We start from the raw sequence: 25,584 nt of genomic DNA on the forward strand, positions 1-25,584 counted from the left end.
GAGGTGGTTCGATGAACCACTCTCTTTTGATGAGTAACCTTGCTGGAGACTTGAAGACTTGTGTTAGCTTCCTGAACTAATCCCTATGGGCTTTAGTTAAGTGGACTAACACGGTCTTGTGATATGCAGGAGAACTGGTTCTAACCCAGTCAGTCATAAGAGGAAGATTAAATAGGGAGTGGAAAGGCTGTGCTGAGAAGGGCTGTGACGGGGCAATGTTTACTTATGGGAGACACCTTTTTTGTGTCACTCCCTTCTAACACAGCATGTGATCGTCGTTGAGGGGAACCGAAGATATGTCCATATTTCAGGAATGGGGTCATAATAGTTTATTGCCAAAATGGTTCAAACGGTAGAGCCAAATTCATAGGAATTCTTCCATTATTTGACACACTGCTCGTACGACTGTTGCCGTTAAAGTTTCCATAAGGAATCTACACGCGCACGAAAAGTAGGACATCTTTGTTATTATTTAGCTAGCAAACAAACTTTCCAGAGTAAAACCCTTGTGGTTAAACAATCCGGAGACAGTTTACTGTAAACACTGAGATCACAGAGATGTATTTGCTGAGATAAAGCTAAATGTATTACTCTCATTCTCAAAGACAATACCTTTTTCAAATTTCCCATGAGTTGCTTTATTTCTTTTGAACTTTAACACAAGCATGTTGATTGTGAAAAAATCTTAGTTTTGCCTGATTATTTTCAACACTTTGCGTCACAAATACTGTAGGAATTTATACAATAAGTTGAACATTTCCGACAAAATAATAATCTGCAGTCAAACATTTAGTGTCAATTCTTTTTATATTTTTTTTTACAAAAGGCTCCAGAATACAAAATAACAGTCAGGGGAGAAATAAACCGAAAACAACCTTTAAGCCAGAGCAATCATACACATACAATTTACAAGCAATTCAGAAAACACAATCCCAAATCACAACACAACCTATAATTTCCGTGTGTGAACTGTCTGGTGTCTTATCAGATTGCTCAGAAAGGAAAAGTTCTTCCCACACTGGGTGCAGTGGAACAGTTTCTCACCCGTATGGACGCTCTGATGCACTTTTAAATTGCTGGAATGAGAGAACTGTTTCCCACATTGAGCGCATCTGAAAGGTTTCTCCCCTGTGTGTACTCTCTGGTGCCGCTTCAGGCTGCACAACTGGCTGAACTGCTTCGCACACAGGGAGCACTCGTACGGTTTCTCCCCCGTGTGGACCCTCTGGTGCATCTTAAGCTGGCACAGGTGAGGGTACTCCCTGTCACAGAAGGTGCACCTGTAGGACCTCGCCCCCTCCTCCCTAGACCCTCTGTCCTGATGAGTCCCAGTCACGTCGCCCAGGTGGGTGTCAGGGGCGCTCCCAGGGAAATCCACCCAGGTGGGGTACTGCAGCTCCTCGGTTCCCGTGGCGTATGGAGTGGCGGTGGTTGCGGGGTTCTGAAAGGTGCCGAGGCGGTTGTTGAAAGCGCCGTTCATGCCGATGGTGTAGAAGTGATTGTCAGGAGAGTTCTGTCTCGCTGCTGGCTGGACACCTGGGTGAGGATGATGATGATAAGTGTTACTCGAATGTCCTCCAAGAAGCATGGCATCTGCTTCACTATGTCCTCCTTGATGATGCCCGTGTTCCATGATGTCACCTTGTCTCCACGACGAGGGCGTGCCATCCCCATCGTCAACAGGAAGGGGGTCGATAACTATGACCTCCGACATGACTTCTGAATCGACCTGGGGATACTCGTGTTCACTCCTCACCATCTGAGAAAGTGGGGGAATGGGGTTCAGCTTTGTGAGAGGCGAGGGGCTTCCTGAGACCGTCTCGGCAGCATAACTAGAACAAGACAGCCGATCATTCGCTGTTTCACTGCCTCTTCGCTTATGGGAGTTTACAGGCAGATCGGTTGTTCTCTCGTGGTTTAGGCTGCGCTGCTGTTTAGCAACAGGTCCTGGACCTGTGAGTTGGAGCACCTGGCTCAGGCTCTCAGGCTCCGGGTCTGACTTGAAAACAGTGTCTGATCTGTTGACAGTCACTATGCTGTGTTTGGTTCTGAGCTGCTCAGTGAGCTCTGTTTGGTCCGTGTGTAGAGAGGTCGGTGTGTTTGGGTCTGTCATTCTGTGGCCACTATCAGTGCCTGAAGAGACAACAAAAGCATGATGGTCATATGCAGTCAAATAAAACAATGAGGTTGTCAATCAGTATGTCATTTTTCATTACAGCAATCCATAAATCATTACCTGGCATCTCCCTCAGACCCTCTTCTTTCTTCCATGGCTGGAGGTCTCTCTCTCCTTCCACAGTAGATTTGGCCTGAAAAGAGGAGGGAGGAATTAAGTAGACAGACATGAGCTCCACAAAGCTCTCAAACAAATGCAGGTCTATTATAACTCAGATATTACTATGCTATAATATTGATCTAATGGCTTGAATTAAGTTGTTAATTTACTGACTCAACTCATGGACACAGAACATCTAAAGCTTCTCAAAACATATGAAATTAAAACTGGACCTCAATAATTCACTTGTAATTTTGAAAGAAAAATGTCCTTTCCTTACAATATATTTAGGGTCAATGTGACAATATATATTTAGAGTCAAGAAGCACCATGAAATTATTTGAAAAATATTATTTATTGATGGAATTATAGGAATGAATGAATAAACAGCAACAGCCATTGATGAAATTGTTACAGAAGAACAGACAGTTTTTCAGTCTCACAGTAGAATTTCAGTATCTGCTATAACTTTAGTGTGACGCACACAGTATTATTAGAAGAACACAACCATGATCAACCTGAACAGTCAATGTGAGTGATGCTGTTGGCCTTAAAGAAGCCAAGAAAACGTAACAGTCTTTGTAGATAATGTAAATATGAACCACGTTGTATTGAAGACGTATGAGACCAGGGCAAACATCCTGCAGACATACGACTATGTTAGAACCAATGACGTTTGAACTCATGATATTTCTATAACAGCTTTTTTTCAATAGGAATCGCTTGTTCCATGTTAGTTATCAATGATGAAGCTTCTGATGTCTTTTCAGATTGCTGGTGTGGGAGAACCTGCGTCCGCAATGTGCACAACTGAAGGGCTTCTCGCCAGTGTGGACGTTTAGGTGCATTTGGAGATGGCTGGCGCCCTCAAAGCTCTTCTCACAGAAGTTGCAGGCGAACCCCCGCTTTCTGGTGTGGATGACAGCGTGCTGCTGCAACTCACTCTCGTGGACAAACTTCTTATGGCAGCTCGGGAAACCGTACTGTCGTTCTACGGTGCCAGGTCTAACATCTGTGGTAAGATTACTCAAATGAGAGGAAGTTGTGGTGCTTGGTCTAAAATGGCTGACAGGAAGTGAGGTATGAGCTGGTTGTTCAACTCCTCTTCCTGGTATTTCAGAGTGTCTATGGAGGCTTGTCAATGAGCACCAACTAGCTTTGTTGGCCTCACCTGCATTTCCTGTGTCAAGATGGTTTCCTGTATTTATCTCTGAGGACCGGAAGCCGGGTGAAACCAATAGCGGTGTGTTGTCTTTCATCAAATCATGGCAACTCATTGGTGTGTTTCTGTTAAACACTCCCACTCCCTGCTTATTTCCAGTCCCATTGTCCTGTGGTGTAGTAGCTGTACCCACCTGACCCCACTCGAAACCTCTATCCACCTGCTGGCCACTAGATACACTGCTCATATCTGTGGCCGAGCTGGTCTGTGTTTCTGGGCCCACTGAGCCACTCCCTAGGTCCATTACTTTAGTGTGAGCAGCAGAGGTGCCATCATCAGTCACTACTACCTCTCTCCATACCTGGTTTAAAGAATCTCTTAGGAGATTGAGGTCCCCGTTCATGTCACACTTTGTGTCCAGACTCTGTCTCTCTGCTTTGGGTTCAAATCCTGTGTACTGCTGGGGTCCCTGGTTCACATTCCCTGTTTCTGATTGGTGGAGGATGGCATCAGATCCACTGACCTCCATAGCAGTGTTGTTGAAGTTGTTGTTGCCTCTGGGGCCACTGGACTGGATGGCAGGGTCCTCTGTGGTGGCTGCAGCCAGTTGGGTGGTTAGCGCTCTGCTGCCCTCCACTGTTCTAGCTGGGTGGCTGGACCTAGAGTGATGGTCATCTGCTTCTCCCTCCACCTTGATGATCAGCAGGTCTGGTTCCCCTTCCTCTGTCTCTGGTGACTGCTGATGGGGTTAAGTGGGAGAAATGAGTGAGTGAGACAGAGCATACACTATCTACTGAATGGAGATATGGGCGTGAAATTCATAGTAGTTGTCTTGTTGTTATTGTGTTTTAATCAGTGGTATAGTGGAGGGTAAACTCCACCTTCTGTGTTTTACACATGCCTTTTACAACCCTTTGGCACAAAAATGCATTTAAAGTATAGGGACTGTTACTTGACTCACTGATCATCGTTTACCAACCATGTTTTTAACCACTACATCACTAGTTATAATGTGCTGACATACACGTCTATTCAGACATTACCTCATCCCCAGGCGGAAGGGAGTGTCTGGTGTCCGAGACTAAAACAGATATAAGTCTGAGAGTCTAAAATCGTCTGTTAAAATTGGAACTTACCTCAACACTTGTAGCATCCATATGCTTTGATGGAGAGACATCCTCTTGGTCCACGTCTATGGGCTGTCTGTCTCTTTGAATGCTGCTGTTCCCAAAACTCCTGTTGGAAAGTCTGTTTCTACTTTGCCAAGTAGGTCCTGGAAATAAAGAGGAGGTTAATTTGACCCCATCCATCAATGGTGTTTTACAAAGTACCAAGCAAACATATGTTCATGTTGTATGTTATGTGTCTGTAGAGCTAAAAGAAATCCTAGCTGTGTTGACAGTACAAAGAAAGCATGATACATCCTCAAATCTTATTTTATTGGTCACGTACACATATTTTACAGATGTTATCGCAGGTGTAGCGAAATGCTTATGTTTCTAGCTCCATCATGGCAGTAATACCTACTGTAACAGTGAAATGCTTGTTTCTATCTCCATCAGGGCAGTAATACCTACTGTAACACAGTGAAATGCTTGTGTTTCTAGCTCCATCAGAGCAGTAATACCTACTGTAACACAGTGAAATGCTTGTGTTTCTAGCTCCATCAGGGCAGTAATACCTACTGTAACACAGTGAAATGCTTGTGTTTCTAGCTCCATCAGGGCAGTAATACCTACTGTAACACAGTGAAATGCTTGTGTTTCTAGCTCCATCAGGGTAGTAATACCTACTGTAACACAGTGAAATGCTTATGTTTCTAGCTCCATCAGGGTAGTAATACCTACTGTAACACAGTAATACCTAACAATACAGACACATCCAAAAAATAAAAAGGAATTAAGAAATATCAGAGCGACCAAGGTCAGAGTCCGGGATATATAAATGATGGTATATATAGACAGTATATGAATAGGAAAGGTGTGTACAGCAATAGTTCTATAGGATGAGCCTTGACTAGAATACAGTATGTAAACATTATTAAAGTGACCAGTGTTCAATGACTAGGGCAGCAGTCACTAAGGTGCAGGGTAGAGTATTGGGTGGTAGCCGGGCTAGTAACAGTGACTAGGGGAGGCAGCATAGCCTAGTGGTTAGTAACAGTTGGACTAGTAACAGAAAGGACTAGTAACCAAAAGGTTGCAAGTTCAAATCCCCGAGCTGACATGGTACAAATCTGTCGTTCTGCCCCTGTTAACCCACTGTTCCTAGGCCGTCATTGAAAATAAGAATTTGTTCTTAACTGACTTGCCTAAATAAAGGTTAAAAAAAACAAGTGACTAAGTTCAGGGCAGGGTACTGGGAAGAGGCAGTCTAGTGGGGACAGTCTGATGTCCTGGAGATAAAAGCAGGTTTTTTTTCAGTCTCTCGTTCCCTGCTGTGGGCACCTGTAAAGTCTCCACCTTCAAGATGTTAGTGAGTGAACAGGCTCAGCCTCTAAAGGTGGATCTCAATAATACATCTAAGCCGAACTGTATTGACAGTACATAAATCATGGCTGTATTATACTAGCTTTGAACTTTGTAAAACACAATTGATGGATGGGGTCAAATTGAAGATTCATGTTTAATTTAATTTTTATTTATTTCACCTTTATTTAACCAGGTAGGCTAGTTGAGACCAAGTTCTCATTTGCAACTGCGACCTGGCCAAAATAAAGCAAAGCAGTTTGACACATACAACAACACAGAGTTACACATGGAATAAACACACACACAGTCAATAATACAGTAGAAAAAGTATATATACAGTGTGTGCAAATGAGGTAGGACAAGGGAGGTAAGGCAATATAAATAGACCATGGTGGCAAAGTAATTACAATATAGCAATTAAACACTGGAATGATAGAATGGGCAGAAGATGAATGTGCAAGTAGAGATACTGTGGTGCAAAGGAGCAAGATAAATAAATAAATACAGCATGGGGATGAGGTAGTTGGATGGGCTATTTACAGATGGGCTATGCTCAGGTTTAGTGATCTGTAAGCTGCTCTGACAGCTGGTGCTTAAAGCTTTAGTGATTTTTGCAGTTCGTTCCAGTCATTGGCAGCAGAGAACTGGAAGGCGGTCAAAATAAGAATTGGCTTTGGGGGTGACCAGTGAGACAAACCTGCTGGAGCGCATGCTACAGGTGGGTGCTGCTATGGTGACCAGCGAGCTGAGATAAGGGGGGACTTTACCTAGCAGGTTCTTGTAGATGACCTGGAGCCAGTGGGTTAGCTGACAAGTATGAAGCGAGGGCCAGCCAACGAGAGTGTACAAGTCGCAGTGGTGGGTAGTATATGGGGCTTTGGTGACAAAACGGATGGCACTGTGATAGACTGCATTCAATTTGTTGAGTAGAGTGTTGGAGGCTATTTTGTAAATGACGTGGCCGAAGTCGAGGATCGGTAGGATGGTCAGTTTTACGAGGGTATGTTTGGCAGCATGAGTGAAGGATGCTTTGTTGCGAAATAGGAAGCCGATTCTAGATTTATTTTTTGGATTGGAGATGTTTAATGTGAGACTGGAAGGAGAGTTTACAGTCTAACCAGACACCTAGGTATTTGTAGTTGTCCACATATTCTAAGTCAAAACCGTCCAGAGTAGTGATGCTGGACGGGCGGGCAGGTGCGGGCAGCGATCGGTTGAAGAGCATGCATTTAGTTTTACTTGTATTTAAGAGCAGTTGGAGGTCATGGAAGGAGAGTTGTATGGCATTGAAGCTCGTCTGGAGGTTAGTTAATACAGTGTCCAAGGAAGGGCCAGAAGTATACAGAATGGTGTCGTCTGTGTGGAGGTGGATCAGAGAATCACCAGCAGAAAGAGCGACATCATTGATGTATACAGAGAAGAGTCAGCCCGATAATTGAACCCTGCACCCCCATAGAGACTGTCAGAGACAACAGGCCCTCAGATTTGACACACTGAACTCTATCAGAGAAGTAGTTGGTGGACCAGGCGAGGCAATCATTTGAGAAACCAAGGCTGTTGTCTGCCAATAAGAATGTGGTGATTGACAGAGTCGAAAGCTTTTGCCAGGTCAATGAATACGGCTGCACAGTATTGTTTCTTATCGATTGCGGTTATGATGTCGTTTAGGACCTTGAGCGTGGCTCGGAAACCAGATTGCATAGCGGAGAAGGTTCGGTGGGATTCGAAATGGTCGGTATTCTATAATTTAATTTAAAATACGTGCACAGTGTCAAATTCATCATCATCACCAACCTGTCGTTGCAGTCTCTCGATGGTTGTGTCTGTTTAGGAGGCGTATTCCATGGAAGCGATTGTGGACGGACCCCTCTGAAGACTTTGTTCTATCTGCTCGAAATCTGGTGATCTGAAGTTCCATCAATTTCATTTTCCTCCGGAGAAATTCGTTCTCCTTGTGGCTTTGGGACATTTTCAGGTGTACAACCGCATAGCCATCGTCAACAACTTTGCATATTTCGGCTACAGCCGCGTTGGCTAGCACCTCCATGATTGAGGCTATCTGCGCCTGGAACTCGACCACGGAACCCGACATTGTCCCCCGACGCTTTTGGACTCTTTTCAATATGAAAAAGGTCTTTGTGTTTTCTATATTATGAGTATCTAGCAAGCTTTTCAAACAAATACAATAATATCAGAAACTAAACATGGATAGCTAGCTAACTTTGTTTGTAGCTCGCTGGTGAGATTATTTTTCCTGTTCCTCATCACAGTAATGTAATCATATGCTGGACTTGAAAGTTGGACACCGCCACCTACTGTATAGGAGTGCTCCACAATAACAACAATGTTGGAGCTCCATAATAAACATGTTTTCTGGTGTAAACAATATTTCATGATTTTTCTAAAATAAAGCATTTAACTATTTCTGGTATTTCTAATAGAAATAAACGACAGACAGTTAATTGACTTGAAAAAAAGTAAATTACAACAGTATGACAGACTAGCCTACTATTCATATATATGAATTCCATCATCTTTACAGCCTATCAATCTGATAGTAAATCTAAAGTATATTGTTGACAGGCAAATGGAAATCATTTTTTAATTACTGTTCACCTATACACATTCATAAGGATGTTTAAAATAACTTATACATTATCAGTCCACTCTGGACCAAGCATCAAGACAGTTGAACTGAAAACACAACCACGACACACAGAGGGTAGTGTTCATTGTGGAAACCATTCAAACGGTTCAAAACACATAGACCTAGTTTACATATGAAAACCCCACTAGTGTGAACCTGAGCCATTCCCCTAAAATCTAGGGCCAGGAGGTGTTCCCTGGTCTGGTCACGTGGTGTGGAAAAACTCCTGCTCCTGCCTTTCATTATGTCACAGGTGGAGCAGTGTTAAGTTGTCCCTAGATGCTGATCTTGGGTAAGTTTTAGTTTTTTTCCCACTAATGGTTAACGTTTTCCATGTCTTTGGGGAACCTGTTGGAGAGTAAATCCTTTGGGATGAAAAGTGTCCTCTCCTGACACTCAAAACGCAGAGCGAGGGAGAACTGTAGGGTTGAGGTCCAAGTTGCCAGATTTCAATGGACATCTCGCACCTTGAACCTCAACTCTACAGTTTTCCCTTACTCTGTAACTCTGTTTTTTGTTTTGTCACTCCAGCCTCGGGAAACCCTACACACTGTCGTGTGTGAAAAGGTTGGACATTTCTGAGATACTGGACCTGGTGTGCCTGGCATCAACGATCATACCACGCTCAAAGTCGCTTAGTTCACTCCTTTTTCCCATTCTAACGTTTAATTGAACAGTAACATTGCCTCAATGCCTGTCTGCCTGCTTTGCCTGATTCACTGTCTGTAGGAGCGTTCCATTTTCTTTAACGGGGTGGTGTACCTAATAAACTGGGCGGTGAGTGTATATTTAGGGTCAATATATATTTAGGGTCAATCTATATAGGGCCAATCTATATAGGATCAATCTATACTGAACAAAAATATAAACGCAAACATCAACAATTTCAAATATTTGACTGAGTAACAGTTCATATAAGTAAATCAGTCAATTAAGATACATAAATTAGGCCCTAATCTATGGATTTCACATGACTGGGAATACAGACATGCATCTGTTGTTCAGATACCTTCAAAAAAAAGATAAAGGCGTGGATCAGAAATCCCTTCAGTATCTGGTCTGACCACCATTTGCCTCATGCAGCGCGACACACATCCTTTGCATAGAGTAGATTAGGCTGTTGATTGTAGCCTGTGGAATGTTTTCCCACGCTGCTTCAATGGCTGTGTTGCTGGATATTGGCGGGAACTGGAACACACTGTTGATCCCAAGCATCCCAAACTTGCTCAATGGGTGACATGGTGAGTTTGCACTATGCAGGCCATGGAAGAACATTATCAGCTTCCAATAATTGTGTACAGTTACTTGCAACATGGGGCCGTGCATTATGCTAAAACATGAGTTGATGGTGGCGGATGAATGGCACTACAATGGGCCTTAGGATCTCGTCACGGTATCTCTGTGCATTGAAATTGTCATAGTTAAAATGCAATTGTGTTCAATGTCTGTAGCTTATGCCTGCCCACAACATAACCCCACCGCCACCTGTCCGGCCGACCGGTCCAATATCTGTCCGGCCGACCGGTCCAATATCTGTCCGGCCGACCAGTCCAATATCTGTCCGGATGACCGGTCCAATACCTTTCTGGCCAACCGGTCTTATATCTGTCTGGCCGACCAGTCCTATCTGTCCGGCCGACTGGTCCAATATCTGTCCGGGCCGACCGGTCCTATCTGTCTGGCCGACCGGTCCCTTCTGGTCAGAGGAGAAAGGAAGAGTCAGAGAGAGAGACAAAAGAACATCAACAAGACCTTTCATGATGTGACGGGGAAGATAGCCAAATTGTTGGTATGGCGCAACAACACTTGTGTGCACATTCCCCTTCGATGGAATTGTGAACCTTTCTGCAGATGAGTTCATATCATATCTAATTCAATACATTTCAATTTGTCTGTTCATAGAAAGTCAATTTTCTTTCTCTCAATCTTTCATTTACATAGGTCAGGGTTGAGCTGGGCTGGACCAAGAGTGATTACATCACTGGTGAAAAGTCAGTGATAAAAATATATTCAGTTGACTTTCATCCCACTGGGCAAAAACTGGTTGAATCATCTTTGTTTCCATGTCATTTCAACCCCCCCAAAATCAATGTGATGACATTGAATCAACGTGGAAAACTGATTGGATTTTCAAAAAGTGTCACGACTTCCGCTGAAGTCGGCTCCTCTCCTTGCTCGGGCGGCGTTCGGTGGTCCACGTTACCGGCTTTCTAGCCATCGCCGCTCCATTTTTCATTGATCCATTTGTTTTGTCTTGTTCCCTGCACACCTGGTTTTCATTCCCCAATCAATCTACATGTATTTATTCCTCTGTTCCCCATCATGTCTTTGTGTCAGATTGTTTATGTTACGTGTGTATTGTTGACGCACCAGACTGGCTTGTTTTTCCCGTGTTATTTTTCACAAAGATGTTTATTGTTAAACATAATTCTTGTGACTGTTTTGCGCATTTTGCACTTTTGCCTAAATAAAGTGTGCGCCTGTTTCACAAATCTCTGCTCTCCTGCACCTGACTTCGCTACCAGTACGCACACATCTGACAAAAAGTAATCAACGTAAGGGCATTTAGTCTTTTTTTCACCAAACTTTTAACATAAATCCAATGACATGGTGACTTTTTTTTGTTGATTTCATGTTAATTAACTGGACCAAATTTTAATCAAAACTAGATGTCAGTCAGGGCCCAGTGGGATGTTAGTCTGTCAGCCCTATCTACTTTGACATCATCCTCTCTCCTTCCCAACTTTCTCCCCTCCTCTGGCTCTCTCGCTCTATTCCTGACACAGGCCTGATGAGCTGGTCTCAGGAATAAAATGGACAGATAGGACCAGTCGGCCGGCCAAATAGGACCAGTCGGCCGGACAGATAGGACCAGTCGGCCGGACAGATAGGACCAGTCGGCCGGACAGATAGGACCAGTCGGCCGGACAGATAGGACCAGTCGGCCGGCCAAATAGGACCAGTCGGCCGGACAGATAGGACCAGTCGGCCGGACAGATAGGACCAGTCGGCCGGACGGCCAGATAGTAACAGATGGGTCCGGTTTATGTCGTGCCAATTAACTCTCTGGATGACACACATACACAATCCATGTCTCAATGCTAAAAAACAACTTATTTAGCCTGCCTCCTCACCTTCATCTACACTGATTGAAGTGGATTTAACAGGTGACATCAATAGGCGTATTTAGGGTCAAGAAGTACCATGGAATTCTTTGAAAAATATTATTTATTGATGGAATTCTAGGAATGAATAAACATCAACAGCCATTGGTCAAATTGTTACAGAAGAACAGACAGTTTTTCAGTCTCACAGTAGAATTTCAGTATCTGCTATAACTTTAGTGTGAGGCACACAGTATTATTAGAAGAACACAACCATGATCAACCTGAACAGTCAATGTGAGTGATGCTGTTGGCCTTAAAGAAGCCAAGAAAACGTAACAGTCTTTGTAGATAATGTAAATATGAACCACGTTGTATTGTAGACATATGAGACCAGGGCAAACATCCTGCAGACATACGACTATGTTAGAACCAATGACGTTTGAACTCATGATATTGCTATAACAGCTTTTTTCAATAGTGTTAGGTTCTAATTCTCAGAGTAAACAACTCAACAGACACTATGAAAGCTTAACCAAGTTTATTCTCCCAGAAGATCAATACAGCTGCATTAGACAAAACATGTTTCCACCAACAAGTTTATATACTCCAGTTTAGATGCACTCCTCCTTGTCTCCAACCCTGACATCTGTTATGGTTCGACAGGAAGACGAAGTGATGACCTCAGTCCCCTTGATGCCTAATCCAAAGCTCTCTCCCCTTATCAATGCCTGCAACATGTGATCGCTTCCCTGCCCAACTCACGGCTGTCATGGTGCCTGGTACCAGACTGTGTCTCTTCTCCTCCCAGAAGGACCCCTCCCATAGGATCCCTGATGGCTAACAATAACATATCCTGACATAATGTAAATGTTATACATTACCCTCTCCCCCTCTGTGACATATCCTGACATAATGTAAACGTTACACATTACCCTCTCCGCCTCTGTGACATATCCTGACATAATGTAACTGTTATACATTACCCTCTGTGACATGAATAAGTATATTTCATATTCTCAGAACCCAACAATAGGAATCTCTTGCTTCTGTGTCAGTTTTCAATGATGAAGCTTCTGATGTCTATTCAGATTGCTGGATTGGGAGAACCTGCGCCCGCACTGTACACAACTGAAGGGCTTCTCTCCAGTGTGGACGTTCTGGTGCACTTGGAGCTTGCTGGGGGACACAAAGCTCTTCTCACACAAGGTGCAGGCGAACACCCGCTTTCTGGTGTGGATGACGACGTGCTGCCGCAAGTCACTCTCGTGAACAAACTTCTTATGGCAGCTCGGGCAACCGTACGGTCGTTCTATCGTGCCAGGTCTAATGTGATTAGCAAGATTACTTGAGTGAGAGGAAGTTGTGGCGCTTGGTCTAAAATGGCCGACAGGAAGTGAGGTATGAGCTGGTTGTTGAGCTCCTCTTCCTGGTATTTCAGAGTGTCTATGGAGGCTTGCCAATGAGCGCAAACTAGCTTTATTGGCCTCACCTGTATTTCCTGCGTCAAGACGGGTGCTTGTATTTATCTCTGTGGGACGGAATCCGGGTGAAACCAACTGCACAGTGTCTCTCATTGATTTGTGGTGTACAGGGTGAATCGATGATGCGTTTCTGTTAAACACTCCCACTCCCTGCTTATTTCCAGACCCATTGACCTGTGGTGTAGTAGATGTACCCACCTGACCCCACTCAAAATCTCTATCTACCTGCTGCCCACTGGATACAGAGTCAATCACTATCACATGTTCTGATGAGGAATGGTATGACTTGGGGGAAAAGCCAAGGACGACGTCAGATCCACTGACCTCCATAGCGGTGTTGTTGTAGTTGTTGTTGCCTCTGGGGCCACTGAGCTGGAAGGCGGGGTCCTCTGTGGTGGCTGCAGCCAGTTGGGTGGTTAGTTCTCTGCTGCCCTCCACTGTTCTAGCTGGGTGGCTGAACCTAGAGTCCTGGTCATCTGCTTCTCCCTCCACCTTGATGATCAGCAGGTCTGGTTCCCCTTCCTCTGTCTGCTGGGGTTAAGTGAGAGAGATGAGTGAAACAGAGCATATGCTTTCTACATGCCTAAACATCAGACTGTTACCATGGTTACCCCGTGGATATTCAGTCTGAAAGAAGTCTGCCTAAAAAAGACGCAGCCAGAAGAGTCTCTGCTGACTGCTGATGGAGATAAGTGGGAGAGATGAGTGAGTGAGACAGGGCATACACTATCTACTGAATGGAGATATGGGCATGACATGGGATTTAGTGAACTTCATAGTAGTTGTCTTGTTGTTATTGTGTTATAATCAGTGGTGTAATGGAGGGTAAACTCCACCTTTTGTATTTTGTGCAAAAGCCTTCATAAAGACATTGGGTAGAAGTAAAATAATAGACCAATACAAATATAATTTTACATATACAGTGCATTCCAAATGTATTCAGACCCCTAGACCTTTTCCACATTTTGTTACGTTACAGCCTTATTCTAAAATGGATTAAATTGTTTTTTCCCCCTCATCTATCTACACACAATACCCCATAATGACAAAGCAAAAGCAGGTTTTTCAGACATTTTTGCCAAAAAAAGAAAGAACTGATATCACATTCACATAAGTATTCAGACCCTTTACTCAGTACTTTGTTGAAGCACCTTTACCAGCAATCACAGCATTGAGTCTTCTTGGGTATGACGCTACAAGCTTGGCACACCTGTATTTGGGGAATTTCTTCCATTCTTCTCTGCAGATCCTCTCAAGCTGGTTCAAGTCCGGGCTCTTGCTGGGCCACTCAAGGACATTCAGAGACTTGTCACGTAGCAACTCTTGCGTTGTCTTGGCTGTGTACTTAGGGTAGTTGTCCTGTTGGAAGGTGAACCTTCGCCCCTGTCTGTGGTCCTGAGCGCTCTGGGGCAGGTTTTCATCAAGGATCTATCTGTACTTTGCTCCGTTCATCTTTCCCTCAATCCTGACTAGTCTCCCCAGTGCCGCTGAAAAACATCCCCACAGCATGATGCTGCCACCACTATGCTTCATCTTAGGGATGGTGCCAGGTTTTCTCCAGACGTGACGCTTGGCATAAAGTCCATAGAGTTCAATCTTGGTTTCATCAGACCAGAGAATATTGGTTCTTGTGTTCTGAGAGTCCTTTAGGTGCCTTTTGGCAAACTCCAAGCAGGCTGTCATGTGCCTTTTACTGAGGAGAGGCTTCCATCTGGTCACTCTATCATAAATGCCTGATTGGTGGAGTGCTGCAGAGATGGTTGTTCTTCTGCAAGGTTCTCCCATCTCTAAAGAGGAACATCAGGTTGTTGGTCACCTCCATGACCAAGGCCTTTCTCCCCCGATTGCTCAGTTTGGCCGGGTGGCCAGATTTAGGAAGAGTCTTGGTGGTTCCAAACTTCTTCCATTTAAGAATGATGGAGGCCACTGTGTTCTTGGGGATCTTCAATTCTTCAGAAATGTTTTGGTACCCTTCCCCAGATCTGTGCCTTGATACAATCCTATCTCAGAGCTCTACAGACAATTCCTTTGACTTCATGGCTTGGTTTTTGATCTAACATGCACTGTCAACTGTGGGACCTTATATAGACAGGTGTGTGTCTTAACAAATCAAGTCCAATCAATTGAATTTACCAAGGGTGGACTCCAATCAAGTTGTAGAAACATCAAGAATGAAGCACGGGGGTGGCAGCATCATGTTGTAGGGGTGCTTTGCTGCATTAGGGACTAGTGCACTTCACAAAATAGATGGCATCATGAGGAAAGAAAATGATGTGAAATATATTGAAGCAACATCTCAAGACATCAGTCAGGAAGTTAAAGCTTGGTCGCAAATGGTCCTTCTAAATGGACAATGACCCCAAGCATCCTTCCAAAGTACTGGCTATATGGCTTAAGGACAACAAAGTCAAGTTATTGAAATGGCCATAACAAAGCCCTGACCTCAATCCCATAGGAAATCTGTGGGCAGAACTGAAAAAGTGTGTGCGAACAAGGAGGACTACAAACCTGACTCAGTTACACCAGCTCTGTCAGGAGGAATGGGTCAAAATTCACCCAACTTATTGTGGGAAGCTTGTGGAAGGCTACCCAAAACATTTGACCCAAGTTAAACAATTTAAAGGCAATGCTACCAAATACTAATTGAGTGTATGTAAACTTCTGACCCACTGGGAATGTTATGAAAGAAATAAAAGCTGAAAGAAATCCTTCTCTCTACTATTATTCTGACATTTCACATTCCTAAAATAAAGTGGTGATCCTAACTGACCTAAAACAGGGATTTTTTTTATAGGATTAAATGTCAGGAATTGTGAAAAACTGAGCTTAAATGTATTTGGCTAAGGTGTATGTAAACTTCCAACTTCAACTATACGTAAACAAGCAATTTTGTTTTTTAAATTTGTATTACATTTGCAAAAATTCTAAAAACCTGTTTTCGCTTTGTCATTATGGGGTATTATTGTGTGTAGATTGATGAGGGGGAAAAACGATTCATTCAATTTTAGAACAAGGGAGTAAAATGTAACAAAATGGAAGAAGGAAAGGCATCTGAATACCGTCTGAAGGCACTGCATCTTAAACCTCTTAAGGATCTGGCCCTTTTTAAAATGTTCCTCTAAAATGACAACCAAATCTAACTGCCTGGAGCCCAGGACCTGAAGCAAGGATATGCATATTCTTGATACCATTTGAAAGGAAACACTTTGAAGTTTGTGGAAATGTGAAATGAATATAGGAGAATATAACACATTAGATCTGGTAAAAAATAATACAAACAAAAAAACATGTGTTTTCTATTTATTATTTTGTTCCATCATCTTTGAAATGCAAGAGAAAGGCCATAATATCATATTTTTAGCACAATTTAGATTTTGTTCCCTAGATGGAAGCAGTATGTGTGCAAAGTTTCAGATTGTTCCAGTGAAGCATTACAATACCAGACAATATTTTGTATCAAGTCTGCCCAAATGTGCCGAATTGGTCAATTGATACATTTTCAAGTACATAACTATAGAGAACATACAAAGATTATATGGTAATAAAAATGTTACGTTTACACACTACCAGGAATGTCATACATGATGGCTCATTAGCATATACACTAACTTTCAAACATCTAGATGGCTGGTTGGGGTGGGTGTGGAGCCAGAGACAGCAAGGCTTCAAACTGTAGAACCCAGTTCCCACATTTGAATATAAAACTTATCAAACAAAACTATGCTACATTTTATCTCTGGGACCTTCATGATGGCAAATCAGAGCAAGATTACTGAATGTAAGTACATTATTTACCTTCAGAGGTGAATGTATCAAACCAGTTGCCGTGCTAAGTTTTTAAGTCTTTTTTTCACTGTGAAAGCTACTGTAAATTGGACAGTGCAGTTAGATTAACAATAATTTAAGCTTTCTGCCCATATAAGACATGTCTATGTCCTGGAAAGTTCGCTGTGACTGACAACTGTCATACTAATAACATTAGCACACGTTAGCTCAACCGTCCGGGTATAGGGACACCGATCCCGTAGAGATTAAAAGACCATGTTTTCATGAATTTGATTATATACTCTTGAATCACATTCAAAAACAGCAAGGCACATGAACAAGGAAGTAGGCAGGACTTTCATAGCGTATTGCAATAACCTAACTGACATAAAGCTAATCCATAGCTTTTTTCCCATAGGAATCTCTTGCTACTGTGTCTAGGGTTGGCACAATTACCGTACAACACTGTAACCGATGGCTATGGATGAAGACTGTCATGAAAATGTAATAAACCATAAAAACTAAATATATATATTTTTATTTTTTATTTTGTGGATCGAACAGCTGACAGAAAACGGGACGGACGGGCATTTGTGAGGTTGAATCAATTTCTGCCATAGAATTAGGAATTAGAATACAAGAATGGACATTAAAGGTCTTATAACAGTATTAAAGTCAGCCATTTTGTTCAATGAGTTGGTCAACCATGGTCAGCCAGTGTGATGTGATAAGATATTGTGTAAAATAATGATTTTGAAGATTAACTGCACAGTATATTTATTAGCTAGCCAGTGGAATGATTTCCAATAATTGTTCAAATGAACTGACAATATGGCAACATTCCATACAAACAGTGCAGTCAATCCACAGCCAGACACTGGCTGAAAACAGCAGATGATAGGTCTTATACAAGTTGTAAATGCAATAAGTACTGATATTGTATCATATTACAACATTCACAGCTTTCAAAGAAAACAAAAAGGGAGACATTTATGGTCTGTTTATATATATTATAGAGACTATTTATACAGAAAATGTGTATAAAACCTGTATAAACTGTATTTATAATTTCATGACAATATTTTAGGTTAACAATCATATTTCTGATATATCACATGCCTTACTTTTATAATTCATAAAAGCAGGAAATGCATCACGTCTGCCTCTACGGCCATCCGTTCCAATTAGACCAGATTGGATTTCTCCCTGACCACAATGGCTGCCATTCTCACTCCATTCTAGAACTGAGTGTTTATGACATAGCCCCTCTAGTAATTTAATAGGATCTCCATGGTTTCTGCTGTAACATGGACTCTCCGAAGTGATGAAACGTTGTTGCTACTTGCTAAAACAAGTCAGGAGTGGAGGAGAGGACAAAATGTGCATCTTTTGCTATTCAAACAGTTATAACGGTGACCACAGTCATTTGGCTGACCAATCACTATCATCCAAAGTTCCTTGACCGTCACTGCCCGATTTGTGCCAGTCTCAATGATGAAGCTTCTGATGTCCATTCAGATTGCTGGAGTGAGAGAACCTGCGCCCACACTGTGCACAACTGAAGGGCTTCTCCCCAGTGTGGACTTGGTGGACTTGGAGCTTGCTGGGGGACACAAAGCTCTTCTCACACAACATGCAGGCGAACGCTCGCTTCCTGGTGTGGATGATCATGTGATGCTGTGAGTCACTCTCGTGGAGAAACTTTTTATTGCAGCTCGGGCAACCGTACGGTCGTTCTACAGTGCCAGGTCTAAAGTGTGAGGCGAAATTACTGGAGTGAGAGAAAGTTGTGGCGCTTGGTCTAAAATAGCCGTCATGAAGTGACGCAGGAAGTGGTTGTTGAACTCCTCTTCCTGGTATTTCAGAGTGTCTATGGAGGCTTGCCAACGAGCACCGACAAGCTTTGTTGGCCTCACCTGCATTTCCTGTGCCAGGCCAGCGTGTATTTTTCTCTGAGGGTCGGAAGCCAGGTGAAACCAATTGCGTTGTGTTGTCTATCATCGATTTGGGGTGAATCATTGGTGCGTTTCTGTTAAACCCTCCCACTCCCTGCCTATTTCTAGTCCCATTGATCTGTGGTGTAGTAGCTGTACCCACCTGACCCCACTCTAAATCTCTATTTACCTGCCGGCCAGTGGATACAGAGTCAATCACTATCACATGTTCTGATGAAGAATGGAATGACTTGGGGGAAAACCTGTGGTTTTCTAACCCTACACTTCTCATTTCTATGTCTGAGCTATTCTGTGTTTCTAGGCCCACTGGGCCACTCCCTAGGTCCATTACTTTAGTGTGATCAGCAGAGGTGCCATCATCAGTCGCTACTACCTCTCTCCACACCTGGTTTAAAGAATCTCTTAGGAGATTGAGGCCCCCGTTCATGTCACACTTTGTGTCCAGACTCTGTCTCTCTGCTCTGGGTTCAAATCCTGTGTGTTTCTGTGGTCCCTGGTTCACAGTCCCTGTTTCTGACTGGAAGAGAATGGCCTCAGATCCACTGACCTCCATAGCTGTGTTGATGTTGTTGCCTCTGGGCTGGAAGGCAGGGTCTGTAGTCGGTTGGGTGGTTAGCTCTCTGCTGCCCTCCACTGTTCTAGCTGGGTGGCTGATCCTAGAGTCCTGGTCATCTGCTTCCCCCTCATCCTTGATGATCAGCAGGTCTGGTTCCCCTTCCTCTGTCTCTGCTGACTGCTGATGGGGTTACGTGGGAGAGATGAGTGAGTGAGACAGAGCATACACTATCTACTGAATGGAGATATGGGCATGACATGGGATTTAGTGAAATTCATAGTAGTTGTCTTGTTGTTATTGTGTTATAATCAGTGGTGTAGTGGAGGGGAAACTCCGCCGTCTGTATGTTACACATGCCTTTATAACCCTTTGGCACAAAAATGCATTGAAAGTATAGGGACTGTTACTTTACTCACCGCAAACGGCAATCACTTTTTACTTGCCTATTTTTAACCACTACATCACTAGTTATAATGTGCTGGTATATACACGTCTATACAGACATAACCTCATCCCCAGGTGGAAGGGAGTGTCTGGTGTCCGAGACTAAAACAGATATAACTCTGTGACAGTCTAAAATCGGGTGTTAAAATTGGAACTTACCTCATCACTTGTAGCATCCATATGCTTTGATGGAGAGACATCCTCTTGGTCCACGTCTATGGGCTGTCTGTCTCTTTGAATGCTGCTGTTCCCAAAACTCCTGTTGGAAAGTCTGTTTCTGCTTTGCCAAGTAGGTCCTGGAAATAAAGAGGAGGTTCATTTGACCCCATCCATCAATGGTGTTTTACAAAGTACAAAGCAAACATACAGTAATACCTTCATGACATACACTACTGTTCAAAGGTTTGGGGTCACTTAGAAATGTCTTGTTTTTGAAAGAAAAGCACATTTTTTGTCTATTAAGATAACATCAAATTGATCAGAAATACAGTGTAGACATTCTTAATGGCGTAAATGAATATTGTAGCTGGAAATGGCAGATTCTTTATGGAATATCTACATAGGGGTACAGAGGTCCATTATCAGCAACCATCACTCCTGTGTTCCAATGGCACGTTGTGTTAGCTAATCCAAGTTTATGATTTTAAAAGGCTAAATTATCATTAGAAAACCCTTTTGTAATTACAGCTGAAGTCGGAAGTTTACATACACTTAGGTTGGCGTCATTAAAACTAATTTTCAACCACTCCACAAATTTCTTGTTTGCAAACTATAGTTTTGGCAAGTTGGTTAGGACATCTACTTTGTGCATGACACAAGTAATTTTTCCAACAATTGTTAACAGATTATTTCACTTATAATTTAATGTATCACAATTCCAGTGGGTCAGAAGTTTACATACACTAAGTTGGCTGTGCCTTTAAACAGCTTGGAAAATTTCTGAAAATTATGTCATGGCTTTAGAAGCTCTGATAGGCTAATTGACATCATTTGAGTCAATTGGAGGTGTACCTGTAGATGTATTTCAAGGCATACCTTCAAACTCAGTGCCTCTTTGCTTGACATCATGGGAAAATCTAAAGAAATCAGCCAAGACCTCAGAAAAACAATTGTCGACCTCCACAAGTCTGATTCATCCTTGGGAGCAAATACCAAATGCCTGAAGGCACCACATTCATCTGTAGAAACAATAGTACGCAAGTATAAACACCATGGGACCACGCAGGCGTCATACCGCTCAGGAAGGAGACGCGCTCTGTCTCCTAGAGATGAACGTACTTTGGTGTGAAAAGTGCAAAACAATCCCAGAACAACAGCAAAGGACCTTGTGAAGATGCTGGAAGAAACAGGTACAAAAGTATCTATATCCACAGTGAAACGAGTCCTATATCGACATAACCCGAAAGGCCGCTCAGCAAGGAAGAAGCCATTGCTCCAAAACCTCCATAAAAAAGCCAGACTCCAGTTTGCAACTGCACATGGGGACAAAGATCGTACTTTTTGGAGAAATGTCCTCTGGTCTGATGAAACAAAAATAGAACTGTTTGGCCATAATGACCATCGCTTTGTTTGGAGGAAGAAGGAGGGAAGCTTGCAAGCCGGAGAACACCATCCCAACCGTGAAGCACGAGGGTGGCATCATGTTGTGGGGGTGCTTTGCTGCAGGATGGACTGGTGCACTTCACAAAATAGATGGCATCATGAGGAAAGAAAGTGATGTGAATATATTGAAGCAACATCTCAAGACATCAGTCAGGAAGTTAAAGCTTGGTCGCAGATGGGTCTTCCAAATAGACAATGACCCCAAGCATACTTCCAAAGTTGTGGCAAAATGGCTTAAGGACAACAAAGTCAATGTATTGGGGTGGCCATCACTAAGCCCTGACCTCCATCCTATAGAATGACTCAGTTAATGACTCATCCTACAAGCCTGACTCAGTTACACCAGCTCTGTCAGGTGGAATGGGCCAAAATTCACCCAACTTATTGTGGGAAGCTTGTGGAAGGCTACCCGAAACATTTGACTCAAGTTAAACAATTTAAAGGCAACGCTACCAAAGACTAATTGAGTGTATGTAAACTTCTGGCCCACTGGGAATGTGATGAAAGAAATAAAAGCTGAAATAAATCATTGTCTCTACTATTATTCTGACATTTCACATTCTTAAAATAAAGTGGTGATCCTAACTGACCTAAGACGCCAAATATTTACTAGGATTAAATGTCAGGAATTGTGAAAAACTGAGTTTAAATGTATTTGGCTGAGGTGTATGTAAACTTCCGACTTCAACTGTATGTTAGCACAGCTGAAAACTGTTGTCCTGATTAAAGCAACAATAAAATTGTCATTCTTTAGACTAGTTGAGTATCTGGAGCATCAACATTTGTGGGTTCGATTACAGGCTCAAAATGGCCAGAAACAAAGACATTTCTTCTGAAACATTACCTGACTATTTACATATCAGGAATTACCATTTGGGTATATATTTGAAACCCAACCTATGCTTAATCCACTAAAATATGTCACATTCAATGTAAAAGGTCTTAACAGCCCGATTAAGAGGAAGAGAGTCTATACATAATTTAAGAAATGAAAGGCTGACATTGTGTTTTTACAAGAAACACATCTTACAGACAGTGAAACTAAAGAGGGAATGGGTATGACAAGTTTTTGAGTCCTCTTTTAACTCCAAAGGAAGAGGAACTGCAATTTTGATAAGTAGACACATCCCCTTCTGCGTCAACAATTAAACGCTTACCTTCTAATAAATCTCCCTCCAGAGTTCTATAAAGAATTTAAGGAGCTGTTGGTCCCCTACCTTATGGGAGAACTTAAAAAAGTAGGGGAGGACAACTGCTTTCCAGAGTCTCTCTCTCAAACAGTGATAACAGTAATTCACAAGAAAGGGAAAAAAAACCTAAAGTGCGCCTCCTATAGACCAATCTCTCCTTAACACAGATTGTAAACTGGTCACCAAGATGCTATCTAGGAGACTGGAGTCATGTCTTCCCCTGTTGGTCAACCCAGATCAGACTGGCTTCAAAATTAATAGATTGTCCTCCAATAATGTCAGAAGGTTTGTTGATATAATTCACCTTGCTAACAAAAACAAAATAGTTAAGTGTGGCAGTCTCCCTCGACGCCGAAAAGGCCTTTGAAAGGGTTGAATGGCCATATCTCTTTCGCTTCTTGGAATTTGTTTTAGGTCCCGTGTTTGTAAATAGACATTGTAACGATGTAGCTAATAACTGTTGTAATGGGGAACATTATTGTAGCAACACACCTTTGGAGGGAAGGCAATCCCGCGCTGTGTTAGCTAAGTTTTCATGTCATCGGGAGTAGTTTGTAAAGGTTGAAGTGTGTAAAGGTTGAAGTGTGTATGTTAGGATGGTAACACTATAATAATTAAGGATGAAGTGTGTATGTTAGGATGGTAACGCTATAATAATTAAGGATGAAGTGTGAATTCATGCCAGGAATAATAAGTGTGAAGTTTGATTTCCTCCCTTCTGTAATAAGCAGCCAATCAGGTATTTTTCCTTTATTCATGTGTTTAATCTGATACTGTTACAGCTCCGGCTAAACTGTTTATGTATGTAAGCACTTCAGAGTTATACCAAGCTAATAAGTCACTCGTAAGATAAGAAGGTTGTAGGAGTGTGCTTAACTGTATTTTCATTTACTTTATAGTTCTCACAGAAGGTGATAATTCTGACTAAAACTACAGAATAAAGCCACCAGTTAAAATCAAGGAACGGTTGTTCTTGTGGTTACCGGAGGGAGCTACACCCACCCCTTCGCCCTCGCCATCGAATCATTGGCTGAGGCTATTAGAATGTGCCCTGACATACATGGCTTTGAGGTGGGCCCCCATACCCATAAATTATCACTCTTTGCGGACGACCTTATATTATTTCTAACGAAGCCAGAACATTCCCTCTCTCACCTACAGAACCTATTACAGCGTTATAGTTATTTCTCTGGATATAAGGTCAATTTTGATAAAAGTGAAATCTTATATTTGTCTGTCTTTGACCATCATACCATCAAGCATCAGTTACCTTTTAGATGGTTGCCTATGGGCTTGACATATTTGGGCATAATGGTGGATGGTAATCTGAACAACCTCTATAAACTCAATCTGGCCAGCTTGTTGCATAAGGTGGAGGGTGACCTGTGTAAATGGATGGACTTGCCTCTCACTCTACTGGGTAGAATCAATGTAATTCAAATGAATGTCCTGCCCAGATTTCTATATCTGTTTCAATCTCTCCCCATCCCTGTGCCCGCAGCATTCTTTTCCTCTCTCGACAAGCTGACCAGACGGTTTATCTGGCATGGCAAAACCCCAAGGGTTGGCCTGGACAAACTGACCCTTGATTACGGCCAAGGGGGCTTAAACCTCCCCAATTTCAGAATGTACAATTGGACTGCAGTCTAGATTTCTCGCTCAGAGGTTTGACAATGGTCCCTCTCCCTCATGGTTGAACAGTTTGATAAATTATTGAATTTTTGTTTTGAATGTTCTTAATTGGAAAATGCAAAAATAAAAAAATTATATTTTTTAACTCAGAAGTTTCCAGCTACAATAGCAACATTGACAATGTCTACACTGTATTTCTGATCAATTTGATGTTATTTTAATGGACAAAGTGTGTTTTTCATTCAAAAACAAGGACATTTCTAAGTGACCCCGAACTTTTGAACGGTAGTGCATGTAATGTGTATATAGAGCTAGAGGGATCCTAGCTGTATTGACAGTACAAAGTAAGCATGAGACGTCATATATGGAATGTCAATAATACTGCTGGGCCCTAACTGTATTGACATTACATAAATCATGGATGTATTATGCTAGCTTTAAACTTTGTAAAACACAATTGATGGGCGGGGTCAAATTGAAGATTAATGTAATGTAAGCTATGTGCACTGTCAAATTCATCATCATCACCAACCTGTTGTAATCTCTCGATGGTTGTGTCTGTTTAGGAGGCGTATTCCATGGAAGCGATTGTGGACGGACCCCTCTGAAAACTTTGTTCTCTCCGCTCGAAATCTGGTGATCTGAAGTTCCATCAATTTCATTTTCCTCCGGAGAAATTCGTTCTCCTTGTGGCTTTGGGACATTTTCAGGTGTACAACGGCATAGCCATCGTCAACAACTTTGCAGATTTCGGTTACAGCCGCGTTGGCTAGCACCTCCATGATTGAGGCTATCTGCGCCTGGAACTCGACCACGGAACCCGACATTGTCCCCCGACGCTTTGTCCTCTTTTCAATGTAACAGTGTTTGCGTTTTATATATTATGATTATCTACAGTTATCTACCAATCTATTAAAACAAATAATCATAACAGAAACTTAACGTCAACTTGCAGCTAGCTTTGTTTGTAGCTAGCTGGTGAGATGTTTTATTTTATTTCCTCACGTCACAGTAATGTAATCATACGTGGACTGTGGAATTTAAAGTTTAACACCGCCACCTACTGTACAGGAGTGCGGCACAACAATGTTGTACCTACGTAATGAACAACATGTTCTCTGGTGAAAACAATATTTCATTATTTTTTTTAAATAAATAATTTCACTATTTGGGGTATTTCTAATAGAAATAAACAACAAACGATTTACAACAGTATGACAGCCTAGATATGACTTTAATCCACATCTTTACAAGCCTATCAATCTGATTGTCAATCTACTATATCTTGTCGAAAGGC

General features: G+C 42.4%; 1 protein-coding gene across 5 annotated transcripts; it reads right to left on the reverse strand.

Moving 5' to 3' along the window:
* Nucleotides 1-788: 788 nt before the first annotated feature.
* Nucleotides 789-25,307, reverse strand: LOC135507109 (zinc finger protein rotund-like). 5 transcript variants are annotated; one of them, XM_064926659.1, is made up of 7 exons: nucleotides 24,820-25,307; nucleotides 20,023-20,159; nucleotides 19,411-19,599; nucleotides 13,468-13,671; nucleotides 3,961-4,176; nucleotides 2,237-2,309; nucleotides 789-2,133 (listed from the first exon to the last, which is right to left on the reverse strand). In XM_064926659.1, the coding sequence occupies exons 1-7, from the start codon at nucleotides 25,112-25,114 to the stop codon at nucleotides 950-952; spliced, it is 2,298 nt and encodes a 765-aa protein (XP_064782731.1). In that variant the 5' UTR covers nucleotides 25,115-25,307; the 3' UTR covers nucleotides 789-949. The 5 variants fall into 5 exon arrangements, with proteins under 5 accessions (XP_064782731.1, XP_064782730.1, XP_064782732.1 ...); XM_064926658.1 differs by having other exon boundaries at nucleotides 13,468-13,674; XM_064926660.1 differs by lacking the exon at nucleotides 13,468-13,671.
* Between the last annotated feature and the right edge of the window lie 277 nt (nucleotides 25,308-25,584).

Source organism: Oncorhynchus masou, chromosome 20 (assembly GCF_036934945.1).
Source record: "Oncorhynchus masou masou isolate Uvic2021 chromosome 20, UVic_Omas_1.1, whole genome shotgun sequence".
Lineage (NCBI taxonomy): Eukaryota > Metazoa > Chordata > Actinopteri > Salmoniformes > Salmonidae > Oncorhynchus > Oncorhynchus masou.

What these genes read in the sequence shown, in the direction of transcription:
- LOC135507109 (XM_064926658.1), bottom strand. Translation starts at nt 25,114, where the DNA reads ATGTCGGGTTCCGTGGTCGAGTTCCAGGCGCAGATAGCCTCAATCATG. An exon ending in TGGATGCTACAAGTGATGAG is followed by an intron (nt 19,600 to 20,022) that starts GTAAGTTCCAAT and finishes TAACCCCATCAG; the next exon opens with CAGTCAGCAGAGACAGAGGA. An exon ending in GGGTCTGAGGGAGATGCCAG is followed by an intron (nt 2,134 to 2,236) that starts GTAATGATTTAT and finishes TTGTCTCTTCAG; the next exon opens with GCACTGATAGTGGCCACAGA.